The sequence below is a fragment of the Patiria miniata genome, unplaced genomic scaffold (genome assembly GCF_015706575.1).
Source record: "Patiria miniata isolate m_02_andy unplaced genomic scaffold, ASM1570657v1 HiC_scaffold_29, whole genome shotgun sequence".
In the NCBI taxonomy this organism is placed as follows: Eukaryota; Metazoa; Echinodermata; class Asteroidea; order Valvatida; family Asterinidae; genus Patiria; species Patiria miniata.
In genome coordinates this window covers 22,122,874-22,144,460 of record NW_024037068.1, presented here as the reverse complement: position 1 = coordinate 22,144,460, position 21,587 = coordinate 22,122,874, and the positions used below count along the sequence as shown (strand labels likewise).

At 40.4% G+C, this 21,587-nt stretch overlaps 1 protein-coding gene across 2 annotated transcripts; it reads right to left on the bottom strand.

Annotated features, from left to right (window-relative positions):
* Nucleotides 1–1,680: 1,680 nt before the first annotated feature.
* LOC119736128 (monocarboxylate transporter 12-like) lies at nt 1,681–11,070 on the bottom strand. Of its 2 annotated transcripts, XM_038210140.1 has the most exons (4): nt 10,418–11,070; nt 4,953–5,096; nt 2,709–3,566; nt 1,682–1,900 (listed from the first exon to the last, which is right to left on the bottom strand). In XM_038210140.1, the coding sequence occupies exons 1-4, from the start codon at nt 10,827–10,829 to the stop codon at nt 1,782–1,784; spliced, it is 1,533 nt and encodes a 510-aa protein (XP_038066068.1). In that variant the 5' UTR covers nt 10,830–11,070; the 3' UTR covers nt 1,682–1,781. The 2 variants fall into 2 exon arrangements, with proteins under 2 accessions (XP_038066069.1, XP_038066068.1); XM_038210141.1 differs by lacking the exon at nt 4,953–5,096 and having other exon boundaries at nt 1,681–1,900.
* Nucleotides 11,071–21,587: the final 10,517 nt, after the last annotated feature.

Genomic DNA, 21,587 nt, shown 5'->3' with positions numbered 1-21,587 from the left:
TATCAATCCAGAGATAACTCCAGTTTACTGCGGAACACACAAATCGAGTTTGTGCCACCACTCTGCCCATGCATAAAAGTGGCACAAAATCGATCTTGGTGTATCGCACTAAATTAATTATACCTCTTAATTGACAAAAGCAAATAAGATCAAACAAACAATATTGGAAAGCCCAGTCTTTGTTCTTTAATATTATGCCAAGTAAGAATGACTTATTTTGAAATTTCATATTTAACCAATTTTTTTTCTGATTGTACCATTTTTTTTTTAGACAGGCTGTGTTATACCTTCATGTTCGTAGTTAAGGTCCATAAACAAATTATGAAAGAACCTTTCCTTTTTAAAGATTTATGAATAAACTTAAATATTGTTGTTTTATATTTTAAGATATTTCGGGTAAAATATTAAATTTAGAGAATAAAACTGACAGTTCTCGCTTCGCATATGTGTTGTGTTGGGTAAGGTTTCCACTGAGTGCACTCTCAATAGCTAAGCACCGTCTCATATCGCTTAATTAACACACCAAGGCAACATAATGTGCCAGGTTCAGTTACCAAGGACATCATTGGAACATACTGTGCCAGCCACTCGAGCAGTATAGGCAGTGCATAATTTATGTTGGGCTTAAACAGCATGCAAACAAAATCCTTTTAAGCCAAGGAGACAGAATAGATCAGGAAATTGGACTATGGGCCTGATGCACGAGTCGGCCATATTGAAATGAAAGTGAGAATAAATCTCCATTTTTGGATGGAACTTGCGAAGAGAAATGAAAGCAAGTAAATTACTAATTAATTGAAGTCTGGTTCAATGAATAATTTAAATTTGTAATTAAACATTCTGTAAATGTGTTAAGCCAGATTTTAACCAAAAAATGACAGTAAACTATAAGGCTGCATAAATAGTCTGGCGCCATCCCATTCAACAGTTAACAATTTATGACATGCATTCAGGGAACACAACAAAAAATGGCCAACTCGTGCATAAGGCCCATTCAAAAAGGTATCTCTCCGAAACCAGTGCCAAAAACAGGGGGCGGGGTGTCAAATTTGACAGCATTTTCAACGCATGGCGCTTTTTCTGGCTAAAAAGATACGCTCAGAAATTGCGGACTTAATAAAATAAAATAAATATAAATAATAAAATGCAGTTACTGGTCCCAATGGTCAAATAAGACCAAGTTTACAATGGAGCATTTGGATCGATCAGTTATCCTGTGATAAACCACAAACCAATAATCTAGGTCGACCACAGCACCGAAACCACCGGGAAAGGTAAAGCGGCCCAGTTGGTATTTCAAGACGTATACACAAACCTTCTTTGCGTGATCGCCAGGCGTTCGGCGACAGTGTTCACCCGAGTCTGTCTATACAGCCGAGTGAGGAGTCTGAGGGGGGTAATTTTGCACGGTATGTGCATGGGCGTCGCCAGGATTTTATTTGTAGGGGGGGGGGGGGGCAAAGCAATTCCCCCCCCCAAAAAAAAAAAATCCTTGTACTTTCACTAGCATATATTCGTGATCATTTCTTTGAGGGTGGGCGGGGACATTTGCCAACCCCATTGATCACTCCTCTGCAGACCCCATTTTGTCAACTGTGTATTAAATTAAAAGCAAAAAGTGACTTCACACCTCCTTTTCCTTTCTTTTTCTTTCTTTTTTTTTCTCTCTTTTTTTTCTTTGCTTTTCCGGGGGGGGGGGAGCGCCCCCCTTTCCACCCAATCGCGACGCCCATGGGTATGTCACATGAGAAATGGAGTCTAGATACTGAAGAACCTTTCCATTACTTCGGCGCCGTCTCCGTGTATCTGAGACACAACAAGGCAATCAGCCCCAATGGTTGCAAGCCGGCCAGTATGAGGAACGCCAAATCGTAACTGCCCGTCTGGTCATAAATCCAACCTGCAGCATAAAAGACAAGAAGAAATTGGCGATTTTTCCCATTGTATACATGTATATAGAATATAGAAATCTTGCTAGTGAAATCCACACAACATGCACTATATACTTGAAGAAACTAATATTGATATGATTAACAGTGCTGCAAACATTGAGTTTAAAAAATCAACGACGTCAAATATTGTTCTGCCATTAAGGCGTGCCGTGCTCGTACACAGCAGGAATAACGCGCTACACTCGTTTCACAATGCCCTTGGGGGCACAAATCATTGGTGCATTGATCACGTGTCGATTTGAAAAATAGCCTCTTAATTCAGGAGATTCACAATGCAATGCGCCCCCAAGAGTTTGCCACGAATAGTTCATTTTTCCCAGTGCATTGTGGGAGATGGTAGACAAATTCACAGCGCGGGACATTTGAAATTGTTCGTTTTTCCAGTCCGTAGTTTCGTAAAGGTATGCTTCGAGTATCTGTTTGCTCTTTTGTTTTCTTTTTATCGATGTGTTTGTTTTTGTGAGGCGGCAGAACGCTATGCCCCAATCTATAACAAATTAGCTCAAGTTGTTTACTGACACTCATTCAAATGGGCCATGTTTTGTCGACCGTAAACTAGAAAAATGGACTCTCCATGGCAAACTCTTGGTGGCGCACTGCATTGTGAATCGCTCGAATTCGAGGCAAGCACCGGGCGGCGCATTGTACTGAAAATCTAATTTATTGCAGCCAGTGGCCTAGCTCGTAGACACAGATTATTTATAATAAATCATTACGTGCGCAGTGCCATAGAGAACAATTTACTTAACCACTCACCCGGAAAAAATCCGAAAGCTATCCGAATCGCCCCAAAGATGATCCCAACCCAGCCGAAAGCGCAGGCCATTCGGTCCTTGCCAAGGACCTCCTTAATTAAGACGTCATGCAGGTTAGCAAAAATCGCCGTACATGCCATGAACACGCAAGCACTCAGTGCCATAGACCAGTACGCGTTGTTCCACGGAGTGACCACCAGGGAGGCAAAGGACAGAACCATGCTACCTACAATCATCGGGCGCATCTTGATAATCCTCCGGTCCACCACCGGTGCGTGCACGATCTTTAAGACCACATTACCGATTCCGGCGTAGGTGACAAATACTGCCGCATCCGTGGGCGAGAAGCCCTTGGACTGGGCCAACGATATGAAGTAAATGTACCACATTTCGAAGGGGAAGAGCGTCCCAATAGTCCAGATGAAGATCAGCCAAAACTGGACATCACAGAATAACTGGCAGTCTAGATGTTGCACCGCAGACCGGGCCAATTGCCAGCACTCGTTACCGAGCTCACGTGCAGACCGTCCTCCACAGTGGTCCTCGGTTCCTTGTGCTGCCCTCTGATCAGATGTCTCGTCAGAGGATAGCAAATCATACGCGCCTCGTTGCTTCGTAGGTGGCAGTATCTTATGCAGCAGTTGACCACAGACGACGAGGTGCATGGAGGAACCACCCAGCAACAGCAGAGTACCGCGCCAACCATACGTGTCCAGGAAAAGCTGAGTCACTGGTGCGCAGATCAGCATAGCCGCTGACAAGCCAGTCTGTGAGATAGCGCTTGCTGTAGCGTAGTTATCACTGAAGCAACGGCCGACTGCTTCCCGACTGAGGACATTGGCAAATCCAAGACCTGGCCCTGCACATAATAAAAACAAACGTGATCGAACAAGGACACCTAGGTACGAAAATCCTGATCTGAAAGGTCGTGATTGAAATTTGCTTTTACCCATCTCCAACTGATTTCTCATCATTTTTTTTTTGCTTGTGGAATGCCAAGATATGAATTCCAACATAAATGTTTCTTAAGGTGATTATGGTTAGAAATCATTCTGTCAACATTTCGGGCGATTCACAATGCAGTGCGCCGGAGAGTTTGCCAAGGAGAGTTCATTTTTTTCCCAGTGCATTGTGGGAGATGGTCGACAAACTCGCAGCGCGGGACATTTGAAATTGTTAGTTTTTCTGGTAAGTAGTTTCGTAAGCGTATGATTTGAATATTATGTTTGCCCTTTTCTTGTCCTTTTATCAATACGGTGTTTTTTGGTAAGGCGGCAGAACGTCATGCCCCAAACTAAAACAAATAAGCTCAAGCTGTCTATTGACAGTCATTCAAAGGGGCCATGATTTGTCGACCGTTATCTTGGAAAATGGACTTTCCATGGCAAACTCTTGGTGGCGCACTGCATTGTGAATCGTCCGAATTATAACAGGAGAACGGGTAACTGTAAAATGCACATAGAAGGGTCGCCCGAGGGGTCCGGAAGCTGGCAAAGAAATAATTGCACACTTTAGGCTCTATACCTGATACACATAATGCAAAACGGAGAAGGTTGCGCCTTGCGTAACTGCTTGTGCTCTTTCAAAATTTACATTTTGCTCATCCGCTCATCCCCACTGCCCTACCAATTGGGCGCTGATGATTTCTGAGTTTTTTGAGCTGTCATTTTCATAGATTGTTTCAACTGACCCGCGGTTATCACTTCCGCATGCGCACGACCCATTTATATGCAAACGGAGGGTACCAGCATAAGCTTTGCGACGTTTCCGTTTCCTTCACAAGTATAGTGTGTGATTTGTCAGGATTTTCCTGAATTCACCATTTTTTGTCGGGATTTATCCTGATTTCAGGATTTGTTAAGAATCCCTTTTGAAACCTGGAACTTAATTCCCGAGGCTTTACCGAAAGTAGAGGTTAAATCCCCCCACCCCCAAAAACGAAGACTTTTTACAGAAAAAAGTGGTTGTTTTAAGGGATACCTTTAAGCAAATGCATCATTATTATTGTAGTCCTAGCCAAGGTGAAGTCCAATACTGCAATAACATTACGGAGGGAGTACAATGTAACGGAGACGGCGTCACCTGGGCTAATCGTAGACCATACGTTGCTTATTTGCGGCTAAAATCCTCGTCCGGTTATTTAAGGGATTTTTCAGTCTTCCCCAATCTCATCCTGTGGTAAGGATAAGCGGTCAGGAGTGCCCTTGGTACAAGGCCCGCGGATACTAACGAACCTTTGACATACCCGCTATGAGTGTCTGGAGCAACGCCAGCTGGACGGAATCCAAGGTGAACGCGGTCATCATGAAACCCCAGCTGACCAATAGACCACTGATGATGAACACCACGCCGGAACCGAAACGTTTGCCGAGAGGACCGGCAAATATACCTGCGGAAATAGAAGAGAAACGACCGTACAAGAAGTTAAGATTAGCGCAAGCTCGATCGTGTGTCATTGGTCGACTATAGTGCCGCGGTTGTTTCATGACGGAACGTACGCTACCGTACCAATGGCAAACTGTACAGTACAGACAACCGCTAGACAATTAAGACGTCACCACAAAACCGTCGGTTCTGGCTCCTGCTGTACATTTTAATAGGGTGCACTGAACTAATTCAAGTGAGAATTTCTACGCAAGTCATTAGCATAAAAAGTACCCCTCCCCCCCCCCCCCAATTTCTTTTGAAAACGGAGACCGTTTGGCTTTAAAAACGGTGGAATTATGTAAATATACCCAAGGATTAACTCCCTGGTTTTTGGGCTTCCATCTGAGGGCAGGCTTGATAAAATCACGGATGAAAAATAGGTCCTATTTGCCTGCGAAAGTGGAAGGATGCCACTTGTAAAATGGCTACATGCAGGCTTGGGAACTATCACTTTTCGGCAGGTGATTTTATTTGGGTGTGAATATTTACAAATGTAATTGGCTAATGTACCTAAAATTGAAAAGAAATGAAAAGATGAAAGACAAGACAATAACTTGATTTTTGTTTGAGAAACCCCAGTGATGTTGGCTTGCATGTTATTTGGCCCTGAACCTTGTTGATTTTACATTGTTTTCAATGGGGCTTGAATTAGTACAGTGGACCCTATAGCGTGCATTTTGGTTTAACCATGCAGCGATGCCAAAAACTGCGGTGGACTGGAGTCCTGAATATAGTCTATTACTTTCCTTGTCAAACTACAGTCAGGCGGCAAGCCTGGGCTCGGGCGAATGATCAGTCGAACTACAGACGATGTGACATTGTGTATACAGATTGGATGTTGTGGTAACGACGCGCACGCAAACTTATTTGAAATGTCTGAGAACTGTCAACTAGAAAATGTTCACTTAAATCGCCCGTGCAAAATCCTCCTGGTAAAAATGGCGGACAACAGATTGTTGGGACACATTACTAATGGAGACAACCCCGCGTGACGTCACACTTCTACGGCGTGTAGATTTCAGAACCTAGTGACAGTCAACACGGCTTATATCGATTCGATAGTAATCATCGCCCTATCCAATGACGGGAACATGGCCAATACAATGAAATTAAAGACCCGGTTGGAATGGTAACTAGATATGCTTATAATGGCGATGATACACGTAACATTCCCTCACCGGCTATTGACTTTACAAGCCCTATTTGCACATATTGAAGCGTTTTGGAGAGTGTAGCGAAGCAGTTAGTTAACAAAAACAAGAATTTTTTAAGCATTTTAGTACGGTTTAGTGATGTTTCTTACTTTAAAAAAATGTGCCGGTAATTTTACGTTAAATTCACTGTCTGAATATTTCTTAGGAACATATTTTGTGCTACTTTCTAATCCTCTTTAGTGTATGAAAACTAATTGAAAAGTGCACTTCTTTAAACATTTAAAATTGTCCATGCTTTTCCGGACAACTGAGGGCGCTGTTGTCGTGATGTCATTTCTTTCTTGGTTTCTGTGGACATTACTTAAGCTCTTGTTCTATACCAAACGTTTTAGATCCAGTACATTTCTAGAACAGAATTTGCATTCGCTTCGTTCTGTCATGCAGTGAATCCTGTACACATGCTCGAATACAATTACATGTACTAGCTCCCTCAATGACGCCCCTGCTGATTTCTATTGGGCCTCGATCGTGCGCACGGGACGAAATCATTTTTTTACAGTTTTTATTTCGTACCCACTAAGACCAGAAAGTAATACCTATGACGATTTCAGGGACTTTTCCAAACACAAATGGGACAAATTCTGGAAAAATTGAGAGAAAATGACAAAACTTTCAGGCCCCCTGTACGTTTTCAATGGGCCGATTTTGCTTTTTGCCTCACGGCCCATTATTTTATGTACATGGGATATGCGTGAATGAATTTGAATTTATAAGTAATAAAACTATTCGAACCTTTCTGGTCTAGTGACGGCGAATAACACGTACATTGACGAATCGCGGATTAACCTGGAGGCAACCCAATAGAATACAGATTTGACCTTGCCATATTCAAAATGGATATAATAGAGAGGCAGGTTGTTGATATGAATACTATAAAAAGCCATGAAAAATATAAGTTGGATGGAGTTGCGCCGCATGACTTAGTCCGAGTATCACCCGTTACCACGGAGCCAAGTCTCCTGTATAACGTCTGATATGTCAAAACATGCAGATTTATGCGATTCGCGCCTCAGCAAATCGGAGTCGACTTTACTCAATCTTAACGTCATTTCATTTCCAAATCAGGACTAAACGTGTGATTGGTCCATTCGAATGCAGTGTTTTGTAATACAACAACAGCCGGGCGCGTATCGCGTAACATATGGAAAAGTGGGGGGATGATTCAACATACCCCTTGGTCAAAAAGTGTGGGGGATAATACCCCCACCCCCTGGATTTACGCCCCTGTGTTTAGGGAAGTAAAGTCCAAAACCTCATAGCGTATAGGCCCACCCCATTTGCTCATGTCGTGGAAACAAATTCGCTGCCCGGCCATGCAGAACCGAATGGAGAATCATTCAAAATGTGAAGGGCCCACAGAATTATTGTATGAATTCAGGCATTTCACAACGGGGAATGAACACCGATACAAATGAATGCGTCATGGTTTATTTGCATGCCTAGTTATAGGCCCACTTGACTAGCTCTCCTAATGTAACAACTTGGGAAACAACTTTAAAAACTTTGGGAGATAATTAACTCTTCCTTAGAGAGGTTTTCACTATGGGCCGCTTTAGTGAAAAACCACTCACAATATGCAGACTTTCATGCTCTGCATTTGAAACCACTCAAGAGTTAAAGGGAATTGTCCACCATAATTGCTCGTTAAAAGAGTGGTTTTTTATTGTTTGACATTTAGAGAGGTAGTGTGATTGCAAAAGTGATTGTTTGACACATACTCGAAGACTTCTGTTGAGTTTGATTAGGCCATGAAGGAAAAAGAAAAACAGAGACCTACAATATTATTAACTCTGCAATACAGTATTGTATGAGTGGACGGACCGACGAATGAGCCTTGTGGGGTGATGGCATTGTGTTCCTTTTATCCCTTTTTCTAAAGATTTCCGTCTGGGGTGATGTTTTTTCTATTCGAGTCCATCACCCCACAAGGTCAGAATTTCAAGCATAGGCCTACCTGATAGTCCGACATCGCCCTATCCAATGACGGGAACATGGCCAATACAATGAAATTAAAGACCCGGTTGGAATGGTAACTAGATATGCTTATAATGGCGATGATACACGTAACATTCCCTCACCGGCTATTGACTTTACAAGCCCTATTTGCACATATTGAAGCGTTTTGGAGAGTGTAGCGAAGCAGTTAGTTAACAAAAACAAGAATTTTTTAAGCATTTTAGTACGGTTTAGTGATGTTTCTTACTTTAAAAAAATGTGCCGGTAATTTTACGTTAAATTCACTGTCTGAATATTTCTTAGGAACATATTTTGTGCTACTTTCTAATCCTCTTTAGTGTATGAAAACTAATTGAAAAGTGCACTTCTTTAAACATTTAAAATTGTCCATGCTTTTCCGGACAACTGAGGGCGCTGTTGTCGTGATGTCATTTCTTTCTTGGTTTCTGTGGACATTACTTAAGCTCTTGTTCTATACCAAACGTTTTAGGTCCAGTACATTTCTAGAACAGAATCTGCATTCGCTTCGTTCTGTCATGCAGTGAATCCTGTACACATGCTCGAATGCAATTACATGTACTAGCTCCCTCAATGACGCCCCTGCTGATTTCTATTGGGCCTCGATCGTGCGCACGGGACGAAATCATTTTTTTACAGTTTTTATTTCGTACCCACTAAGACCAGAAAGTAATACCTATGACGATTTCAGGGACTTTTCCAAACACAAATGGGACAAATTCTGGAAAAATTGAGAGAAAATGACAAAACTTTCAGGCCCCCTGTACGTTTTCAATGGGCCGATTTTGCTTTTTGCCTCACGGCCCATTATTTTATGTACATGGGATATGCGTGAATGAATTTGAATTTATAAGTAATAAAACTATTCGAACCTTTCTGGTCTAGTGACGGCGAATAATACGTACATTGACGAATCGCGGATTAACCTGGAGGCAACCCAATAGAATACAGATTTGACCTTGCCATATTCAAAATGGATATAATAGAGAGGCAGGTTGTTGATATGAATACTATAAAAAGCCATGAAAAATATAAGTTGGATGGAGTTGCGCCGCATGACTTAGTCCGAGTATCACCCGTTACCACGGAGCCAAGTCTCCTGTATAACGTCTGATATGTCAAAACATGCAGATTTATGCGATTCGCGCCTCAGCAAATCGGAGTCGACTTTACTCAATCTTAACGTCATTTCATTTCCAAATCAGGACTAAACGTGTGATTGGTCCATTCGAATGCAGTGTTTTGTAATACAACAACAGCCGGGCGCGTATCGCGTAACATATGGAAAAGTGGGGGGATGATTCAACATACCCCTTGGTCAAAAAGTGTGGGGGATAATACCCCCCCCCCCTGGATTTACGCCCCTGTGTTTAGGGAAGTAAAGTCCAAAACCTCATAGCGTATAGGCCCACCCCATTTGCTCATGTCGTGGAAACAAATTCGCTGCCCGGCCATGCAGAACCGAATGGAGAATCATTCAAAATGTGAAGGGCCCACAGAATTATTGTATGAATTCAGGCATTTCACAACGGGGAATGAACACCGATACAAATGAATGCGTCATGGTTTATTTGCATGCCTAGTTATAGGCCCACTTGACTAGCTCTCCTAATGTAACAACTTGGGAAACAACTTTAAAAACTTTGGGAGATAATTAACTCTTCCTTAGAGAGGTTTTCACTATGGGCCGCTTTAGTGAAAAACCACTCACAATATGCAGACTTTCATGCTCTGCATTTGAAACCACTCAAGAGTTAAAGGGGAATTGTCCACCATAATTGCTCGTTAAAAGAGTGGTTTTTTATTGTTTGACATTTAGAGAGGTAGTGTGATTGCAAAAGTGATTGTTTGACACATACTCGAAGACTTCTGTTGAGTTTGATTAGGCCATGAAGGAAAAAGAAAAACAGAGACCTACAATATTATTAACTCTGCAATACAGTATTGTATGAGTGGACGGACCGACGAATGAGCCTTGTGGGGTGATGGCATTGTGTTCCTTTTATCCCTTTTTCTAAAGATTTCCGTCTGGGGTGATGTTTTTTCTATTCGAGTCCATCACCCCACAAGGTCAGAATTTCAAGCATAGGCCTACCTGATAGTCCGACTGAGCCGGTCAGCATGGCCACGATCCAACCAATAATCCACGTGCTGGTTGCGAACTGAACTTGCAAAGTGGGTACCAGGACACCAAGTCCCTTGAGAAGTCCGCCCCAGAAAAACCACGTCATCCAAGCAGCCAGCACCGCGAACCAGGACTGCGGGCCACCGTCCTGCGACTCTTGAGGCCCGCCAACACGTTCACGCTGATGAAGGGACGGTACATTCCGGTCTTTTCTGGACATTTTTATCGGCTGTCCGCGTTTCATTCTGTCATGTATACGATACATGTAGTACAACTTTGTGTTGTGAACCCGGATATGCCCGAGTTGGTCTAAAACGAAGCGATCCGTAACTGAAAGTGAATTCAGGACGTCCCTAGACTTGGTGCCAAGTCGGTAATTCATTTTGCGTACGGTACCGGTTACTGGCGCCACGCACGCAAAATGTCGTATAGACTGGTTTCCAGGCCAAAGTGATGTAATTCTAACAAACAACGGAATGGCATAAACCTATTTCGAATTCATTTGCTTACTTTTCACAAATGCCTGCTTAATGGTGAATTTGAATGACCAAACTTACACAGCTGGAAGCTCCGGCGAATTTGGATGCTCGTTTGTGCAATTTTAATTTGAATGCCCTATTGTTAAAATTCACATGATTTTATTTATAGGGTTTTAGATAACTTTAACTTTGGACCATCAATCACAAGATGGATTCAATTGTTTTATAACCAGGCCTCCTCCTCAGTCATGGTAAACGGATTTCCTTCAGAATCCTTTGTCATTGAGCGAGGCTGTAGGCAAGGTGATGGCCTAAGTCCGTATTTGTTTCTTTTATGTGTTGAGGTTTTGTCTATGATGTTATGTAATGACCAGAATGTTCAGGGTATTCATGTAGGAGATATTGAATTCCGAATATCCCAATTTGCTGATGACACAGTGTTATTTTTAAATGGCACAGAGAGGTCCATGCATAATGCTTTTGCTATTCTTAACCGATTTGCCAACATGTCTGGGCTGCGAGTTAATGTTGACAAGACCACAGCAGTCTGGATAGGTTCTAAGAAGGATTGCACTGATAAACTATGTGATGATATCAATGTTAATTGGATACCGCCTCGCGATACCTTCAAAGTGTTAGGTATTACTTTTTCGACTGATCTGGAGTCCATGATTTTGATTAACTATAGTAATGTTATTTTATCACTTAGAAAACTTATTGCACAGTGGTCTAAAAGGAACCTCACGGTTTTGGGAAGAGTGACTGTGGTGAAATCACTCCTAATGTCAAAACTTACATATTTTATTCTTACTTTACCTAACCCCCCTTGCAATATTGTTAATGATCTTAATGTTATGTTCTTTAATTTTATTTGGAAAGGTAATGATCGAGTATCCAGAAACCAGATGACTCAAGATTATAAGTTGGGCGGTTTACGAATGGTTGACGTTAGGGCATACATGGACTCTCTTAAAATCACTTGGCTGCGTCGATTGATTGTTGCAGATAATTCTGGTTGGGCATACCTGTGTCGTAAAATACTTGGTATTCATGACCGGTTATTGCATATAGAAGGAGGCTCAATCGATTTACTCTTTGCTCGTAATGCTTTGTTTCATAGTAATCAATTTTGGGTTGATGTACTGAACTCTTGGCAGAAATTTACTCTGATTCACAAACCCTCCACTCATAGTGACGTTTTAAAAACCACGCTGTGGTACAATAACCTGATAAAGGTCGGTAATAAGTGCATCCATTATGAGCACTGGTCGTCAGCTGGAATTCACTTTATATGTGATCTTTTAGACGACAATGGTTGTTTTCTATCATTGGCTGACTTCAGGGCCAAGTTCAATGTTCGGTCAAATTTTATTGAGTATGGTGCAGTAGTCCGAGCAATTAAGGTCGTTTTTAATAATTTGTTGGTGAATAATATAAACGTTCCGTTTCCATTTGTTCCCTTCAATTTTCACGTTCTTTTAAGCGATAAAAAGGGTTCTCGCAGATTGTATGATATTTTTATCTCATCTAAAATAGTCGTTAGAAAGTTTGTGGACAAATGGGAAGGGAAACTACAAATCAATTACGACTTTGGTAAATGTTCTCAGGTATTTAATGTACCCTTTAATTGTACGGTTGATTCGAAGCTTAAATGGTTTCAGTACCGTTTAATCCACAGAATATTGGGCACTAATTCGTTTTTATTTAAAGTTAACAAGTTAGGTTCCAATGTTTGTACTTTCTGTAAAGACGAAGAAGAAACCCTTATTCACCTCTTTTGTAATTGCCGTCATGTCACTTCCTTCTGGAATTTAATTACAGACTGGATCAAGGACAAGACTAATATTAGTCTCGTGGTAGACAATGAGCTTCTTTTGTTTGGTATTATTGATAGTAGATTCAAATGTCTCAATCTTATTTTTTTAATTTGTCGATTCCACATTTACAAAATGAAAATGAGTGACAAACGTCCATCTTTTGTAGCTTTTAAAAAAGATCTCAGGAGGTATTATATCTGTGAAAAATATATGTCTGTTGTAAATGGAGTTGTACAAAAATTTTGTTCAAAATGGGCAAATTATTCTGTATTGTGTCAAGAGTAATCCCTTTTGTTTAAGTTGTCATTGATTAGATCTGTATCCTTAGCCAGTACTGTATTTATTTTGTCAATGGATGAGAGCTGATTGAAGAGCAATAAAATGATATCCCCGGGATAAAAAAAAAAACAAAAAAAAAAAAACATAAGAATCGGACTCCTTTTTTTTTCCGGCGCTACGCGCCGTAAAAACTAAAATTTTCACATATACGTAGTGTACACAGAGCAGAATTAATATTCGTGCATATGAATATTTAATTAGCCATTATTCCAAAACCATTTTACCTATAGTCATGAAATTTCGTGAGTATGTTCATGATAAGTTGTTCTTTGCATGTACCGAGTTTCATAATTTTTCGTCGCTTGATGGCCGAGATGGTCAAAATAGCCCGGCCCTTTTATTGCACCATGTTTACACCTAAAGTAAACTTTGCTTTGGAAATACAGTCAGTAAACAGTGTTAACGAGGGTATTATAGTAAAACGACAAACTTGAGCATAACATGTAATATAAAGTGTACATCACAACAAAATGTACGATTTGAAAACTTAAACTGAACAAAATTCATAAGCTCATTTTGTACTTTCTTGCTCATTTGCTTGGATCGTTTCTTGCTCATTTTGCTCATCTCGCTCATTTACTGTTACGTTGCTCATTTCTTGCTCACTTTGCTCCTTTTTTGCTCTTTTCTTGCTAATTTCTTGCTCATTTCTTGCTCGTTTCTTGCTCATTTGCTCACTTCTTGTTCATTTACTTTGATCAAGGAATGGGCAACGATTTGCGAATGAGCAGCGAAACGTGGTTAGAGTTGGGGTTGCTGCAACTTTGAAATAACATGTAAATGTACATGATCGTTTTTAACATGATGGTCCGGATTCGACGAATGAGGGCGCGCGTTATATTATACGGATGTACGTATAGGCGCTGTGCAGTGATTTACTACAGGCACAGACCGAAACAAATAAAGGGGGGGGGGTGGTGGAACTCATTATGCCCACCATGGAAAAAATAAGCCCACATTTTATACACGAATGAAACTTCCCAAATACGTTTACATTCATGAGAAAAAATCCCAGATGTGGAGCCATCTCCAACACACCTTTTAGGTGCGTGGCAGCCATATTAAGAAAAAAGGGGGGGGGGGGGCGGGGTACTCATTATGCCTACCATTGATAACTTGTGCCCACATTTCATAAACGAATGAAACTTCCCGCAGACGTTTTATACTCATGGGAAATGTTTTCCCTGATTTTGCGCAAACTCAAACCCACCCTTTTAGGGGCGTGGCAGACATATTAAAAAGGGGGTTAGTCATGATGCCCCCACAAAAACAACAACTTGTGCCTACCTTTCATAAACGCGTTGAACTTCACCCAGACATAATCGCAAATTTTTAGAGGCGTGGCATTCATTTTAAAAATGGGGGGGGGGGGGTAGTCATTATGCCCACCTTGGAAAGTTGTGGCTACATTTTGTAAACGCATTAAAATTCACACATGCATTATTCGTGAGAGACAATTCAGCTGTGGATCCATCGCAAACTCACCCTTAAAGGGAATATACAACATTTGCAAACATCGAAAAATAAAACTACCAAGTTTATACGAAATACCTTACTAGGATGTTGGTAAATGACAGTCTAAAGCATCCTGTAAAGTTATGGCACCTGGTGTGAAGTCATTTTCAAGAAAATGGCATTTTTGTATCTGTTTCCAGCGGTGGTCGGCCGACCACTGTTGAAAAATCCAACTATTGTGCAACTACTCAAAATTTACCATTTTTTATTCAGTTCAAATTTTGTTTGCTATTGGTTATAATTCATGAACGGGTGCAGGCCAGCTAGACTTGTTCCCTTACCTTACAATATTTTCCGGCATCTGGAAATTGATCCATTTTATCTTTAGTGGAGTCAGGGAACCAGACTACTTGAACGTTTTTTGGTTTTCTTGTTTTTTTCCAGCATTTTCGAAGAAAAAACTTCAAACATGTCAGTGTAACAAAATTTGATCTATTATACTAGCCCCTCAAATAGTTCATTTCTGAAAATTATAGCAAAAGCCAATGATGTACATTTCCTTTGTGCCCACGATTATAATGTTCGTATTTTGTGGACGATTTCTTACAATGTTACGTTGATTGGCCGGTAATATATATGACATCATTAAGGAAACACTACAACTTATACCCAACTACCAATTTTATACTTATTTTATTTGTGGGTGAGTCGGTTAAACAATAAAGTGGCATTGTATGGTATAACTATTGTATACATTATTGATTGTGTAAGTATATCAGCAAATTGATGTAATGCATCTTTAAGAGCATCTACTGCCAAAACGTGCAAGTATGGCACTGGGGGTATCCAGATTCGGATTCAGCACCCTCATATCATCTTAAATCCGCTGTTTGCAATTAGTTGCCTAAAATTTTTAAGTCGAAAGTCATTTTCTAGGCCTCCTGGGATTTTCAGCTGACGGCCTACATGTACCGTACCTCTTATCATGGACATCTAAATTAAAATGATCTCATAATCACAAATACACAGCACAGAGTGGGAGCACCAAACTCTAACATTTTTGGGGGTAAGGAACCTTTTTTTTGGGGGGGGGGGGGCAACATACAACAATCGCTGACCAACAATCGAAAGGGGGGAGGGGGGCTGGACATCATTTGACGCTTGGAGCGTTGTTCAAAACAATCCATACCTGCGTTTTATGGTAATTCCCAAGGGCTTTTATATACATTCAACGAATCAACGTGCATATTAATTATCATGTCTACCCGCCACGCCTAGTGAAAGGGTGTGTTTGCAATGGCTCCACATCTGAAAAAAAAAGTTTAATGCTTTTGTACAATTTTGTTTGGGAATAATGACCCCCTTTTTTGTTAAATGGCTGCCACACCCCTAAAAGGGTGAATTTGCGACGGCTCCAGATCTAAATCACTTTTTCTCATGAATATAAGCCGCCCAGCGTGCTGTTGGAACTGGAAATGCCCATTTTTTGTTGTGTAAGTTGAAGTGATTTGGAGCCACTGTAGGAGTGGCAGCCATATAAAAAAGGTAGATGCAGTCATCATCACCGGTAAACATAGAGAGCGCCCTCTTTTGTGCGTTAGACTTTTTTTTTTGGGGGGGGGTGTAAAAGTGACATCGAAAGTGGGGTCAGAACTTCCGTCTATAAAATATAGAACTGTAACAAGCCTGTTCGGGGATTACTTGTGCTACCATTAAAATAAAAAAAAAATAATAAAGACCACAGGACATTAAAATCATAACAATTTATTAAATGAAAATATAGATGTATGAGAAAAAACTTGCGGAAAACACACTTCATAACATAATTTTATTTTAAAAACTGGACGGCCTGTAAAACCTTTGTATAATTCAGATCAAATCCAGTCTGCAAGTAGTTTTATTCGTTTTCATAATGTATTCATTTTATGTATTTTATATAATAAGGTAGGCCTGTAGGCCTGTAACTCGGCGTTTTGATACAATAGTTTTTGTCAACTATCCAGAAGTAATCTTGAGAAAAAAAACACCATCTACTTTGCCGGATAACCAAAGCAAACTGTGGAAGAACGTTCGATTCCTATTTTCAAGCATTAATCGAGCCAGATACTATACTTTATAACGGCTTTCGAAATCCAATACTCCAAACAAAGCCCATGCAGCGCCGTAAACAGATAATCCCCCTATTGTCCCTAATGGAGCTGTCTGCGTTGATGGCCAGTTTAAAGCTTCCTGATTGGTGGGTTTGCACGCGGTATGTTTATAACGGTCGCGTTGATTGGTTCATTGAGCGTACCAATTTGTGAATGTAATAATTTCTAGCAAGCCACCTGCACTCAGTACTTACGTACGTACGCGCAACGCGACGGCGCACACATGTAATTGTTTATCGCAGCGTGGCATGTGAATGCACAGTGTATATGTACAGGTGCACACGTTAAATGGTAGAGCATGCAAGGAACGTTGTTTTTAAGAAATATATATGCCGTCAAAATGGTGGAATTTTAGGCTGAAAATGTCACCAGGCTGCATCAGCATCTACACACAACTCTTCTTTGCATTCCTGGAACGGTGAAAAGGACCTTGGAGTGAAATGACATGTCCAGTACGAGCGGTTTTTCAGCCTGTTATAGTGGCAGTGCTGCTGTGTATTTGGTGACATTGTTGTGGATTTCGGCACGTGTGTGTTGCGGTCAGCAACTGACAGACATTGGGGGTAAGTCATCCGTGTAACGTGCGTATGTTTTTTTATGTGTCGATAAACCACCATTATGACCTGTTTCTGTCTGGAAGATTTGATACACCATGGGATACACCATGGCTGGCATGGATACACATGACATAATAATGATTTAGATTTCTTGGAAAGATTTCCATATAAGAAGTTCACTAATTTCCCTCTGTATTGACTAACAAGCCCCCAGATAGCAATTTCATGTCATCAAAGTCAATTTGAGCAGTGAGAAAATACAAGCATTTTCTTAGAAAACACTTAGAATTTTTCAGTCCAATCTCATAGGGTTTGTAGACAGGGTGTTGAGTGAACTTCGTATATGGAAATCTTTCCGATTTCTTGCTACATCATGTGTAAAACAATCATATTCATAGGGCACAAACAAATAAAAACTGATATTCGGGTTGCAATTTCTAAATGTATGGAGGAATAAAAATGTCAATTAAATATTACCCATGATCCATGCACTTGAATTTGAAATGAAAAATTACAAGAATCTATCAATTCATGCTGAGTGATGTTCCTGCAGGAGCTTGTCAGCTATACTTATCAAGATCAAGGAGATTTTCACAATTTAAAAACGTTACTGGTTACACACATGACACATGAATTAGTTTAATTATTAAGCAGTTGCAAGTTCTTTGAATTTCATTAGTGATTACATATTTTCAAGACATTTATTTCATGTTTACTGTTGTGGTTATGACTCTTTTCAGTAGAACGTGTTCTGAGAAAACGACCATTACATTGAAAATTTCACACTTACCGGAACTTCACTAATTAAACATTCAGTTCAATTAAGTTCATTTATTTCCACAGTGTTCACAAATTAACCAGTATTTGTAATATTTCAGAAAGTGAATTTACCATGTGCCTTGTTCATTTTCAGGCTGGCCCTACTTTTTCTAGGCATGCTAGGGATCCCACACAATTTGTGAGAAATTTGGCATTGACACTTGGTGCCCTTGAAAGTCGCATATCTTTGTTGGCCTTGTTTATTAAGAATCCCGTAGTTTCAATTCATGGGAAATTTTATGACGGAAACAAGCCTCATCTGTATCATTGTAATTTGGGATTTACCAGGATTTAAAGAAGAAGCTCGTGTAAAATTGGCCTAGGTTTCGTATTGTACTTGAGATTATAGCGTTTGTTCTTTGTGAGATTGAAAATTGTTTCCACTGTCAAACAATGAAAACTGGTGGGAATATACATGTATGTAATATTTTCGTACGTATGATGAAGTGCTTTAAAAATTACTGCAAGTACGAATAAAAAACGTAACAGTGAAGGTTAGTGTTTGTGTTTGAATTTATACAGGTACATGTACACAGAGAAAGTGGTTATGTAATTTTTTAAGCACTTCATCATCATCTTCCTAATGCAGAAAACTCCGCTGGAGTATACTCGCACGTTGAAACAGTAAATTTGAATTTAATATGATTATATTATAAGGACTGGTGGAAATTATGATAAAAAGCGGCATTTGGAAATTTCTTTAAATTGTTTTTAAATTGTGTCATTGAAGGTGCACTACCGTGAATTGGCTTGACCATTGTCTCGTCTTTAGAATGTGCCAGTTCATTCCTAGTGAATGATTCATCAAAATTGAATATTACAGGGGTGTGAAATCTCAGCTTTAAAGCTGATTTCAGCTTTTTTTTGTTTTGGGTTTCAGCTTTTTTTTCAGCTTTTTCCCTCACTTGCTGGTAGAAAAGTATAGGAGATTTCCAAAGTTAAGCTGTTTAACACCTTTTTTCAGCTGTTTTCAGCTATTTTTATCAGTGGTCACTCACACCCCTGATATTATTACATCATTGTTCCATGTTTAGCATCTGCCTGTGGTATCTTAAAGATAGGCCTATAGTCCGTCATTTGTAATTTGTGCATTTTGTTCGTTTGAAGCAACAAAAGTGTTCAAAATCTAATGAAAGATACTGAACAACTAACCTGATGAAGTTTCAGCTCAGCTTCAGCTGTAGGCCTATATTCCGAGAAAAACAGTATTCTAGGATCTCAATTTCAAATCAAGAGTTGCTGAATCATGTTTTGAATTGTTTTGAATTGCAGCTATACGCAATGCCACGCACTTATCCGACAAATTATAGCAACCGCGCGCGCCTGAGCGTCGTGCCAATGCTTGCGCGCGCTGCGCCGAATAACAAAACGAACTACTAATTTAAATTTTCCTACGGTGCGTCTTAAGACGCACCGTTGGAAAGGCCTTCTTTCGTTGATTACTTCAAAATGATAGCTTGCCAGAAAGATTAATTTCACAGCAAGTTTAGTTCACTTAGTATCTTTCAACCAAGTATGTTTTTCAACAACAATACGCCAGTTACTTTTTCTGATGGCTGCAAATGATGGACTAGGCCCTATAGCTTTAAAACATTATACATACTACATATCATGTACCGGTAGTGTAGGCCTACGCATGCCATCATCATGTGTGGGGTTCTCAATTGCAACTCTTTTGAGTGCCAAGTCCTCAAGTGAACACGCTGTCCGTGGGAACAACAAAAGCCCTGGATTTGCTAACCTTGTTTCACAGGGATCGATGGCGGACAATAGGAGCCCATTGTGGGCAACCGCATTCATTATTGACACACTGGTGGGCTGTCATGTATCTCCATTCGGCCTGTAACTGTGCGTGTGTGAACCGGCTCCAATTTTTAAATCCAAATTGGAAACAGTTATAACGGTCACTTCAAAGGGGTGATGTGTTCAAACCGGCTTTTGTGCAGCACTTAGCTGTGTGGTGTAGAAGAACTATTGAGGAGTGTTAATGTTCCTGTTTTTAATTTAATATCTTGCATTTAAATGAGATCCCTTTCTCATTTTGGGGGGGGGGGGAGGGAAATATTCAGTTTTAGACTTCTTTACACACTGTACAATGTCCACCACCATCATAGAGGCGATGCAGTATGTTGGCCTATGTGTGTAGTTTACTTCATTTATACAATGTATACAAAACAATGTAATCTAACACTCAAAGATCCACATTTACATTTATTTCCTTAGCCAGACCATAGGCCAGACTCACCTAAACTACATGTACTACTCTATTTACTAGAACATTGCACCTAAACTGGACAAAATCCAAACTCCTTGTTTAATTAAACCCTCCTGGCAGTTTTGGAGGATTTTGGAGGACTGAGGAAGATGTTTGAGAAACATTTTGGAGGATTGAGGATGAATGGTGTTGAAGCACATGAGGATTTCGGAGGATTGAGGATGAATGGTGTTTGAAGAAGAGGAGGATTTTTTCGGAGGATTGAAGATGAATGCATTTTGAGAGGCAGGACTGTCTGATGATTTTGAAGGATTTTGGTGCTGGGTATCCTTCATTTGAACATTTAGTGTCCAGAGAATTTTGGAGGATTGAGGATAGTTCTTAGCAAAAAGAGCCTTGGGGTTAGGTTTGGGCCTAACAGAATGAAAGAAAAAGAATGACGGTGTCTTCCAATTTTTGTCTGATTCAATTTCATTGTTTTACTGTGTATCGGATGTTATGTACAGCAAATACACTTTTCTAGAAAAAAATCATGGTTCAAGTGAGATTATGGTCATTTCCAGAATGTTTGAGTTATTGAATTGAATGCTGTACTGTACAATGTAGCCAGTGCAAGGTTTGCGGCCACGGAGGTACCCAATTATGTTAATTTAAGTGCTTTGTCTGTGAACTGTTGGGGATTTGAATTTTGAATTTCAACCGTATTTTCCAAAAATCTTTTGAGAATCCAATTAGTGGAGAAAAGCAACCAGAAAGCATAAATCACCTCTGGGGCACTAGTGATTTAGAGACTGGCGGTGGCTTTTGTTGGCCCCGCTAATAACTCAAGACCAGATGCTGTACTCTGTCAATGGGTACCAAGGATTTGACAACCCAATGGTACCCAGTGGGCCTTTAGCCCAAAATGGCAAGGCCCAGTGGGGGTGTTGGTTTGCCCTCGCAGATCCGGGAGACCCCCCCCCCCTTTTGTTGGGGAGGGGGGGTGTTGGTAGTGAAAAAAAGGTTGAATTTTAAAACAGCACAAAAAATTGCGTGGACAAAAAGAATACGCAAAATTACTTTTTTGCAAGTTTCGAAGGTGGCTCTTGTACGTGTTGTGGGTGTCCAAAACATTCAACCAGTCAGAATGCCAAATTTGACCGAGCAGAAGAAGAGAACATTATTTTTTTACAAAAATGGTCCTGGAACATATATTCGGTTGTAGGCTTTTTCCTCGGCAGGAAATTTCGTGGTCTGAAGCCCGTTTCATACTCGGCGCGAAAGCAAAAACGAACGCGAATTTGTGACGTGATGGCAAGTATTCGTGCTG

Excerpts from the sequence above, each read along its gene's own strand:
- LOC119736128 (XM_038210140.1), bottom strand. The coding sequence starts at position 10,829 with ATGAATTACCGACTTGGCACCAAGTCTAGGGACGTCCTGAATTCACTT. Across the intron at positions 3,567-4,952 it reads GCTCCAGACACTCATAGCGG|GGCCAGGTCTTGGATTTGCC; the intron begins GTATGTCAAAGG and ends TATTATGTGCAG. Across the intron at positions 1,901-2,708 it reads AGCTTTCGGATTTTTTCCGG|GTTGGATTTATGACCAGACG; the intron begins GTGAGTGGTTAA and ends TTTATGCTGCAG.